This window comes from Argiope bruennichi, chromosome 10 (assembly GCF_947563725.1).
Source record: "Argiope bruennichi chromosome 10, qqArgBrue1.1, whole genome shotgun sequence".
Lineage (NCBI taxonomy): Eukaryota > Metazoa > Arthropoda > Arachnida > Araneae > Araneidae > Argiope > Argiope bruennichi.
The window spans coordinates 2,705,686-2,717,863 of record NC_079160.1 but is presented as its reverse complement, the minus strand read 5'-3'; the positions used below and the strand labels follow the sequence as shown (position 1 = coordinate 2,717,863).

General features: G+C 30.2%; 1 protein-coding gene across 3 annotated transcripts in view; it reads right to left on the bottom strand.

Annotated features, from left to right (window-relative positions):
• LOC129988111 (cell adhesion molecule DSCAML1-like) overlaps nt 1-12,178 on the bottom strand; it is a 578,154-nt gene that overhangs the window by 63,684 nt on the left and 502,292 nt on the right. For all 3 annotated transcript variants that reach the window (XM_056096237.1, XM_056096239.1, XM_056096238.1), the window contains exons 19-21: nt 10,903-11,088; nt 9,417-9,710; nt 8,574-8,732 (exon numbers count right to left, since the gene is read on the bottom strand). In XM_056096237.1, coding sequence (XP_055952212.1) covers nt 8,574-8,732; nt 9,417-9,710; nt 10,903-11,088 — 639 coding nt within the window. The remainder of the gene's footprint in view (nt 1-8,573; nt 8,733-9,416; nt 9,711-10,902; nt 11,089-12,178) is intronic.

The window sequence follows — 12,178 nt, the reverse complement described above, 5'->3', positions numbered from 1 at the left end:
TTATATTGTAATAATGTTATAATATATTATATTGTTTTGAATAGTAGAAAATTCACATGGAGTTTTTTTTTTCACCTGGTGTAGTAGATTGAATTGAAATAATATTCAAATTGAACAATTTTAAAGTATCGTTTCATTTACTAACAGCATTTAGCGGTACGAGAATAAAGTATGTTAAAAATGGGATATTGCATAGTAATTCAATCGCAAAAGATTTATCAAAGAAGAGCGCTAAATTTTATTGATTTTTTTTTCATATGAACACAGATTCTGAAAACTAACTGTTAAATATAGTCGAGGCAAAAGAAAATAATGTCAGAAATAGGCAATCTTGCATTGCAAAGAGGCGTAAATTTTCATGGCTTACATTTTACCCATTTTTAGTATAAAGATCAAATAATTCATAAAAGCCGAGTTAGTTTATAATAAACATTTCTGATTAATCTGTTTATAGCACTTCTAATCAATGCGTTTATTACACTTCTGATTTAAGGTAAAAAATGATATATATATATTTTTTTAATTTCACGACTGCAATTCTGATTTTTTATGCAAATTCTGATTTTTAAAAAGGACGTTTAAGAGCAATGTACTGTTAAGAGGTAAAACACACAAAAGCAATACGATACATCATTGAAAATATTATAATACTTTGAAACCTATTGTAACTTCAACCCATAATTTTGCAAACATATTTATACATTTTTAAAGGATGAATGACATTATATTGAAATAAGTTAAAATTTTGAAAGCACTTGGGAGCTATATAAGAGAATGTAAAAACACACATGTGGATAGGAGAAATTGGAGTTGATTCGTTGTGAAATTGATAGAGTATTCAGTCTTATTACAACATATTATCCGAAACTTCTTAGTTTGTAATTAACTGCAATTTGTAAGCTTTATTTTACATGTAATTTTTAATATACTACGTTTGAACCATTTAATTCAGTTTTGCTTCCAAAAGAAAGTAAACAATAATGTGTTGTTATACAACTTTAGAAAAGAACAGACGTTAATATATAAATGTATAGTACTATAAAACGAAATTATGCACATTAGAATTACTTAAAGTCGAATTAATTTTTGTAGGAGCTCTTATACAATACATGTTTTAGGATCTCTTTCCAAAATCAGATTGTTTTTGTTAATTTTAATTTAATCTGCGCACGGAGTGTCAACGGGGGCAGAAAATTCAAAATATTATTATTTTGTCTTTTTATTTTCAGAATAATTTATATTCAATTTCATACTTTTATTACAATAAATCGATTTGAAATTATAGAAAAGAAAAAGAAAAATCGTGGGGAATGTAAAATGATTTTTAACTTTTATCAAATCTGATTATGAAACGCAGATTTAGTCTCTAAATGATAAGTTTTAGAATTGTCCTTTGTCATTTTTTCTCGCATTCTTATCTATACATTTTAATATGATAGCCTTTTTAGTTCATTATTTAAAAATTCCATAATGTCTGATGAGAAGAGCATTTGATTAAAAAGAAAGAAAGGCAGAAACTTCTAATATACATATATATATATATATATTTCAGTTGCACGGGAGTACTACCCTATTTTGTTATGCTATGGCGCCATCTATTGTGATATTTATTAAAAGATTCAGATGAATTAAAATTTCGACAAGTAGAAAGATAAAAGAGGAACCATCTCATTATTAGTGTTTGTTCTACGAATAATTGTCAAAGTGATATTCAACCAACAAGATTTTATGTTCTTACTGAGTTTAAATAAATTTATTTTTCAAGAGGTTTGTTATGCTAAGGAGATAGAATTTTGCGATTTGTCTTGCTTCAAAAATTTCGAACTTTATTTAAGGTAAAATGATAACTAATGATTATAAATTTGTTCATAGCTTCATAAAGTTTAAAAACTGAACCAGTATACTAACAGAGAACTCTTAAAAACGTGAATGTGAAACAAAAATTTACAATATTCATTTTACATTATTTTACTCGATTCTTATATTCCCTGATAAAAGTATATGAAAACAAACTATAAAGCATGAATAATAAAATGAAAGCCCAACAACTTTATAGCAAAATAATTTTTCGCGATTAAAACAAAAATAAAATTTTTTATTAAATACTCTATTCATTTGCCAAAACGTTTTTATAATAAAAACCATAGAAAACATAGCTGATCAATATTCTGGCTCCCTAAAGTTTTAATTATTTCGAAGCCCCTTCTTAAATAGTGAAATAACTTCAGCACTTTATCTTCAGAAGAATTTTAAGCCAAAGTCTTTCTTCAAAGGCATCTTGTTTATGCCACTGTAAAGGGCATCCCAAAAGTCCCCAACATCCAGTTGCATTCTGTCCTATTCTGGGAGAGGCATGAAAATTGCATCTTGGAAAGCTTGGCATCGATTAGTGACCAAACACTTGAAATCGTAAGAGAAGTATTGATAAAGTTTTGTTGATTTGATCAGTGATGGTCCAGTGTGATTATCGTGAGTTTCTTCTCTACTGGGAGGAGAGCTTAGATTTCCGGATGGAAATAAGCGAAAACTGATACTTTTCACTTTTCTCTAAATTATCCCAAAACAACGCATTCAATTTAAAAATTGTTTTACTCAAACCTTCTAGAACATAAAATCTTGTATATACTAACATTATATATAGGATCAATATATTTATCAAATATGATTACAGTTAGGTCATAGTGTTTTCACATACTGATCACAAATTATCGCGAAAAAATCATTTTACTACCATAGTACTAGATGAAGCCAGAATCCTCCCTCAACGATATAGTTTGCGGTTTTGAAATCAAGATGCACACTGATGGGCTTTCGAATAAGGTACATTTCTTTTTGTTAATAATTAATATTTGTATATATATATATATTGTTTTCCTTATTCCATTTTCGTTAAAAAGAAACAATTGATAAGAAGCCATAAAGCGATTTTTTTCTGATAGATCACGTGGTGCTCAATCATATCAATGTTGCTGTCTTTTTTAACCTGGAACTCAAAAAGACCGAAAAATATATTTCCTTGTTAGTTCTATCTTATTTTTCTTTGAACTTTATAACTTTTAGAAGCTACATGGAAGCTATTTTGGCATAAGTAATTTATTAATTTTGAAAAATGATAAATTAAATAGTGAGTCGAAAACCCCATTCAAAATTTCCATACCACACTAGTTCTCTGATTTTGGTACACCAACAAACACACACACATATAAGTAAATATTTTCATTATAAATTTTTATAAGACATCTTATTTAATTTTATGTAAAAATGTTTTGTAATTGGAAAAATTAATCAGATCTTTAATAAGATTTTACTTATAGAACTGTAACAATATAAATAATGTTCACATTTATTTTACACCGAATTTTATCTCTATATATTTTTTAACCCTTTTCAACAATGGATGTGTCGTTTTGGAATAATTTTTTAAAAAAGGGGGAAAAAATCTTAATTTCATTTCGTAAAAAATTCCATTATATTAATGCTGTGAAAAAATAGATTTTTTAGCAAAAATGTGAAACCATACGTAAAATCGTACAAGCCTAATGTACTGAATACAATATAAGGAAATGAATCACAAAGGATAACAAATGAAAATCCTTCTTCTATACTTACAATAAAGCTAAACGTGCGAGTGTGTGTTGGCGCTCTACAGGCCAGACCGTTTGACTTACAGCTACCGGAATTAGCACATGTATACTTTGGAAATCGGGGAAGTGTACTCGGAGCGATATATTGGAATTTTTAATTAATTAAAAAATAAGTGAAATTTTGATGTTTTTCCGCAATAAATTACGAAAATATTACTATACAAAACTGATTTTGATATCATATTGAAGTTCAGAAAATTCAGATATTTTTTCTATTTATATAAAATCTTTTATATTTATTTAACCCATAGAAATACTCGTTTGAAATTTCTTATTTAAATTTTTGAGCTGAAATTGTTAAGCCTTCTTAGATCAATTAAGAAAAGTAATTGCAAAGAAAAAAACATCAATTATTCTAGATAACTAAACAAGAAATTATTCAAAAATAAGAAGAAGAAAAAATGCCCCAAAAGAAACATAAATATTCGAAAATTGATTGAATTGATTTAAATTTTAGAGAACATAAATCCTCCAATCAGATACTTCTTGCTCCAGATTTTTAGCAAAACAAACCCCATACAACTCAAGAGGAAAAAAATCTTATTTGGAAACAATTGAACCAATTACATGTTACGTGTAACATGCCGAAACGTATGTTACATGTCATATAAATGAATCCTTCGAGAATTGAATACTGCTGTAAATATAAACAAATAAATACACGGAATTCCTTCAAAAAAGGACAGAATAAATCCAATCGCAATTTAAATGAAAACCAAAGAGGGTTAAAATCCAATTACGTGCCTTCATATCGAAGTTGTATTACTAATCTGAGAAAGGCGCGTCGTTGCTTGGAAAAAACTCCGCCCGTAAAGAGAAGATAGGCCTGTTCTTTTATGCTGGACCTTTCTCATCAACTCACTTCTTTTAAATATTTTAGCTGTAAAGTTGCAACAAAGCAAGTGAGTTTGATGGGATCATTTTTTTTTTTTTTTTTTTTTACGGAAAGTGCTATGTGACTGCAGAAACATTTGATATTTGAATTTAGATATCATTATATAAATATTTTAACAAAAATTTAAGAGTCCTTACGTTGTTCAAAATTAGGTACCATAATTTGTTATTTCAACTCAAGAGAAAAAAAAAATCTTATTTTGAAACAATTGAACTAATTACTTTAGAACGGAACATGTGTTGCATGTTAGATAAATGAAGCCTTCTAGAATAAAAGATTTGATTTACAGTAATAATTTCATTTAAATGAATTCTCAATAAACCTTTTCCAGAAGCTCTCCATACTGATCGAAAAATAAATCTTTTGCATCGCTCATTTCATGAATAGTCCAGAAAATAGTTTGTCATCACTGGCATTCCACATGAATTTGGAAATGGAAGAAAGAGAATAATACAATAAAAGCGTATTCAAAACATGGAATGTTGATTGAAAAAAAAAAAGTTTTGCGAGGAAGCAACGAAGAAATAAAACAGTGCTTAAAATTTAGATTTGTGCGAATTTAATAACCACGAATTACTTTTTCCTTTAAGTGTATTTAAAACAATTAAGGGTCTAATTCGGGAAACCAGTTTGTTTGGGTTGAAGATACAATTTTAATATTCATTTTATTTTTTACTTTAAAATGTATTTCTTTAAAAGTGATAATATTTTTTTTTAATAAAATAAAAAAATACGTCTATTTTTTACAGTCGTATGCATATACACATTTTTATAGTCGTTTTTATACCTCTTTACCACCGTTCATTAAGAAATATTTAGGTGATCCAAAAATGCGAATTCTTCCTGTATTTATTCTTCCGGACTACATTAAAGGGCATGAAAGGATAGAGAATAAAATGCAGTTTTTTTAAATGCAGACCAAACATTTTATGCTTTGATACTCTCCATCTAATCCTAATTTTTTTTTTATTTTAATTGTTTTATATCACATCCAGGTTTTAAAAAAATTTAAGTTGGCAACAAGATTTATGTCCTTTTTAATTCTCTTACGATAGAAAATCTTCTCTGAAACTGCATTTTAATAGATAATCATTTCAAGTAATGTCATAAACTTATGACAAAAGTTACAAGTTAAAGTTAAATGAGTAACAAATTATTGCATGTGTATCACATTGTGCGCATAGACCTGTCATCTAACATCTCATATTGTATTGAGGAAAAAAAAGAATTCTTGCTCCATTTTTGGTAATAAAATAGAAGTATAAAAAGGGAAGATGATAATTTTACAATTAGCAAGATTTTTTTTCCATAAGATTTTCAAAAACATGCTTATTTTTGAATTTAGTGTGGTTCATTGCAAATTCAAATGAAAAATATTAATTTCTGAAATGCAAATTCATATTTAATAACCTGTAATATATAATTATATGTATAATAGTACACCATCTAATCCCAAAGACTTCAAATAAATATGCTAATCATGCAAAATAGTGTTCCTTTTAATAGGTTCACAGGAGCCATTTCGACTTTGTAAAGAAGGGAAAAGAAACTCGAGAAAATAGAGATATCTCCAAAAAACTACTGATGCGAGCCAAAAAAAAAAAAAAAAAAAAAAAAAACCGTTTTTTATTTGCCCTTGTTTGCTTTCTAGAAGAATGAAATACTAAGCAACAGCCAACATTTTGATATGCTGCCTATGTAATCGTAATGGAAGTCCCGTAGCAGGAAAATACAAATGTCAATCTCATTATTCCTTGTATTTTTGTAGAAAATATGTTTTTAAAACAGTTTAGTGATTGCAAATGACAAGATCCTTAATTTTCCGGAGAAGAACAGGGACGATAAGGCATTATACACGTGATGCAAAAATGGGTATTTTGGCTCTTTTTTCAAGTTATCCTCTTGCTATGGTACGGACAGTAAGTGCGGAATTCAATTTTCCAAAATCAACAGCGTAGAAGATATTTGAGTGTAATAACTGGTTTTATACGGCTTTCGTGAAGTCCATGAAATGCTACACGCTGCATGGAAACGACACGATCGACGTTTATAATTTTACATTTGGGTAAAATCAAACCCTTCTTTTCCAAAAAATATAATTTGAGCACACGAGCTTTGCTGTAATCGAGAAATAAATATTAATCCTCAAACTTTCACTTTTGGAATAAAAAAAAATTCTTTGTACAAGTTAAATATCAGAGAGAAATTTCTGGAAATGTATGTTGTGGTATTTTCGAAAATTCTTTGGTTGGTACCATTTTGTACACCAGTTTACTGAATGGTGACTGATATATGCAGTTCACTTTGACTGGTAGTATTTCTGAAATAAGGAATAAATTGACTTTGGGAATATACGCTCTGTAGATTTCTGTCGATAAATTCCAAAAGCCTGTCTTAAAATGACAAGTGATCGTATATACACAAGTTTAAACAATGCAACTTTGTAGAGGTATCGAAGGTACTACTTTGAACAAATTTTTAAATAAATGAATGCATTATTTGATCATTTTTTAAAGGATTTAAGGAATGTCAGTAAATGATTATTTTTTAATTATATTTTTTAATGATCTTTCGTTATATGTATATGATTCTTGAAAGCCACAATGAAAGCCCGTCTCGCTCAAATATTACAAAAAGATACAGAAAAATGGTCTGAGTCAGTAATTTTGCCTTTTAATATCTTTACAGAGAGTGGCATCAATCTTGTTTTCTTATACATGAGAATTATAAGAAAAGTTTTCCTGTAGACAATTTTCAGCTGTGAGAGTCATGTAAAAATTTAATTTTTGTAACTCTTCATTTTCCCCTCTCTACAGAAACTAAGATATTTTCACACATTTGGATACCTTATTTGATAAAACTTTGCAACTAGAAGTATGAAAAGTACAAATGAGTTATACATATGTTATAATAATTCAGTTCTCCAGTACAATTTCTAATAAAAAGCGACAAATGTTTGTCTGACATCATCAAATAGCAAATAAAGTTCTGAATATGAGAAAAAGTGTTCGTAAAATTAAAAACAAAAATGAAAAGTTAGGAAAACCACAGAAAAGCATTTCTGGAAAGAAAATTTTCTAAGCTTTAAAATTATGTAAAAGTTCCCGATAAGAGATTCTGTTCTCTATTTAGAGTGCATGAAAAAATAAAAATTTGAGTAAAAACAGATGAAATATGGAATTTTTCATTTTTCCCAAGATGATATTACCAACGAAGATGAAGAAGGTGATCCAAATTAGGCAAACTATTGCTTACGTTGAAAAAACTTTTAATATTTAAAGGTTTCTGATATCTGCAATTCCTGAGTAGTTGTAACGCCTATTTATCTATTTTTTTTTTACCTAAACATAACATCTCATTTTAAATGTATTATCTCCCATAAGCTTTAAAATAGTTTCAATCGTAATGAAATAAGGCTTAAAATAGGTGTTACAGGGCTGAAAATTTAATTTTCTCTAGATATCCCTTCCCTCCTTCATGAGAGCACTTCAGATATGAAGATTACAAACTGCTTAATAAGTAAATTGGTTCTCCTTTCTCTGAATGATGCAGAAAAGGTGCTACTATTATCGCTGATGGCGATACCTCATAAAAGTTGGGGGCCGAGGTGGTGATGGATGCTTTTTATGCATGTTAGTTTTCGAGGCAACCGGTCATTCAAATACGCTGAATAGCCCGGAATAGAATACTTTCTGAATGAATTTAATCTACTTATTATCAAAAAATCTATTTATTATCAAAAGATGGAGGGATAGAATTAAACGAATTATTGGTTCTTCGATACGTAAAAGAACAGTTGCCTTTCTGTTTGATGAACTTAAAAGTCTTTTGATAACTAACAACTTTCAGAAGTGTTGTTGTTCTGATCTTGTCCAAGATATTTCAATACTTCTTATTCTCGTATGAGCATTGAACAGATTGCATTTTACTAATATAATCTAGACAAAAAAAAAAAAAGGAATCTATTTTCATACTTTGTTATCTCAGAAGAGTTTTTAAATATCTGAATGCGAATTTGAGAGAAACCAATTTACCGTAGTGTTCTGATGAATGTTTCTTTCTGACGACGAAACAGACAACGATAAGGACGATGAAGATGACAACGGCCGACACCGCCACAGGCAGAATGATGGTCATATCCAAGTAAAAAGGTGCCGTCACTTTGTTTACCACAGTTTTGGGAGTCGCGGCGTCTGAAAAAAGTTTAATGAGTTATGGAAGCTGATAAACACATTTACTTCGAATATGTATTTCAAATTAACTTATATTTTACAAAAGCATTTCGACTCTTCACCATTCGTTATGTATGAGCAGCTTGTATTATTTTCTTTCTCGAAATGGATTCTCTCGATGCTGGGGATCGACCGTAAGGTTTTAGAATACATAGATGGATTTCCAAGAAAAAAAAATGAAATAGTATGGATCATTGCGAAAAATGAACGCAGACTCGAAATGCTTTTGTATATTAAAGTTGATTTATATAATGTATTTTTATTTATAAGATGCCATTTCATATTATTTATAATGGTTGTTTGTAGTTTATTATCACATGCAGGATTTGAATGTTACCTACAGAATATATTGCGGTTTTGAGGGCACAGAATATACACAAAAATATATTTAGGGAAACTTGGAAGCGTAAATCCCAGAATACTCTTTTGAATGCTGCAATATAGTTATAATAAACTTATTATGCTTCATGTGCAAATCAAAAAAATTCAATCTTACATAATTATCATAAAGTCAAAAACTGATACATTTAAACAGGATATATGAATGAAGTGACCGAGAAAAATTTGTTAGAGGCACTCAAACCGTCTTAGTGATGGGGGATGCCGTTCTCATCCGACGTTTGAAAACGATCCTGGCTGACTCACCGTATGTATTGAGAGTGGAGAAGGAGTATTCCGCATCCGTCGTGCCAGCCAGATTGGTGGCGGATATGTGGATCTGGTACCAAGATCCGGGAGTCAAACCAGCCAGGTCGACTTTCCTGTTGTCCGGTGGGAGCGGTCCGTCGTTCAGAACCGTCCATTCAATATCCTGTTGCAGTCGGTACCGCACAAGGAAAGACGTAATGGGACATCCACCGTCATGCCAGGACACCAGATTCATTGTCGCCGCGGTCATGTTGGTGCTCAAGAGGGACTGCTTATCCGGGGCCAGAGGAGCTGTTCGAAAGAATATAGATACTTGAATAACTGTGAAAGATCACCGAATAAAGGAAAAAGATGATGGTCTTACAATTAGCACCCATAAAGTTCTGATTTTCAGAAAAGAATTCGGAGGGAATGTGTCGAAAATTCACTTTACCATGAGTAAAATGGTAAGTGACGTACCTTTCTAGGGACACCACAGCAATGAAGTGCGTATTTTGCAGACAAACTATCATTCGTTTGTCGGACTTTCGTCTCTTTTAATAAATACAAAGTAATATGAATTGGACTCTAACTGCAGCGTATTATTAAGTAAGTGAGTGAATAATAATGAATAATAAATAATGAATTATTTCTCTTCATTGTGCGAATTAATTTGGTTATTATATATATATATATATATTATTGGGTTATATTAATGGGTTTTTGTTGCAATATGATTTCCTTAATGAAACTAATTCTAAAATTTGATTTTAAAAATTCTAAACTCTATTAAATTTATTCAAAAACTTTTTTACATGAAATTTGTCTATATTTGATTCTGCTATGTTCGAGTATGCATGTGTAATGCTATTAAAGTAAATCTTAATAAAGGGCGCCTATTAATTTTTTTTATTTGCTGCTAATTTATGTGCTCTAGCGCCAGCCCTGAATACACTTTATGGTACGTTGCGTATCTGGCTCCTGGTTGCAGAAAGGAGTTCACTTTCTATTTCTTTTGTTTTCTGAATCAATCTGTGTTTAACTTTATTTTTTCAACCTTAGTTTATCGGAAGGTCATTTAGAAAAAAAAAGAATGTTTTTATTTGAAAATATTTAGTTGCCGTCATTAAAGTCTTCAAGAAAGGAAAAAAAATGAAATCAAATATGTCACAACAACAAATATAAATCAGTCCATTTCTTCTTATATGTGATGGTATGTAAAAAAAATTGTTATTTTTGACCAGAAATGTGAAAATTGGGGTTATATGAAAAAGACAGAAAATCAACTTTGTAAATCTATCTTCCAATTTAACATCCCTTTTTTCCAAATTTAAAGGAAGCTAACAATTCAAATAAATGAAGTTGAGAGTTTTTGCACTTCTGCTATTTATGCCTTAAAGAGGTGACGATGTGTTACGATGTAATAAGATATTTTTTATATCCAATCAGCAAGTCGTTTCCAGCCTCTGCAGTTCATTTAAGAAATGAAAGAGATCCATTATACCTCCTCCTTCTGTTTTGGCCACCAAAATCTCACTCGGTTCTCCTTTGCCTGCTGAGTTGTAAGCGGTCAAGAAGAACTGGTACTTGGATCCACACTGCAGATTCGGCATCAGGTAGGAGCTTTGATCCCCGGCGATGTGAGATTCCTCCCAAGGCCCGCTTTCGTGTTTATGGTGCAGCACATAGCCTAAAAGAAAAAGAGTCATTTCGTATATTTTGTATGCATGCAAAGGAACTGGTAATTGGAAATCTAGAAGGCAAGCTGTGTAGGTCAATTAAAAGAACCTAAAATGTGATGGAAAAAAGAACTTTTGTAACTTATGGAGCATATTTTAGACTATATTTAAACATAACTAACTACCAGCAATACGAAGAACTTGTCTTGGTGAAATATGTATATATCACCGTAAAGAAGAACAATGCTTCTCGATGGCGCCATTCGTGATAAGCGACGTCCACGTCATTGTCCCCCTAGAAACTCTAGCCAGAAAGTAAAGCCCTATTGCTCGAAAGATAAATGAAATCTGGCCAAGGAAAAAATAAATAATTTTTAACCAGTGTCTTTAATGTACTCTCGTTGAAACCTTTGTATAATGATGAGATTGACGTATAGAATTTCTTTAATAAAATTACCATTGACGATACTATCGCTCTTAATAATGATGTCTCTGTCTTGCAAATATTTCGAACTAATCGCCTGCATGCATATTGAAATTATAGCGCCGCTGCGTATTTACACTAGACCTTTTATTTTTGAGTGAATCTCGAATTTAAGTGAAGATATTGTGTGTTAAACTGGTTTCCATTTGTTAGTTCGACACTCTCAGAAGGAAATTCTAGAATAAAAATTAAGGAGTTATTAATTACAGAAGCAATTAAACTTTTAAAGAACGATTTTTTTAAGTAATAATATATTAAAATATTTTTGGGATTGAGATAAACTAAAAAGTATTTCATCAAACTAATTTGGTATAATTAGTTTGATTTGTTAATTGACTTGGTTAATTGACGTTTCCTTATGTTGTGAGATATGAAAATAAAACATCCAGAATGTTATTTCATCTAACCTTTCGATGAGAATGCAGTGCAAACTTCATAACTGCATGCCAAAACTAATGAATTTTATGGTAAATATTTTCTTTTTTTACCATGGGGGTAAGAAAGGGTTTAAAAGACCTTTCAAACAGATAATACAATTTTAATGAAATCTTATTCCATGTTGCTTTGAAGCCAATTTCCACTATGACCTCCTCATTCTCGGAGTCTCTTTATAGCGC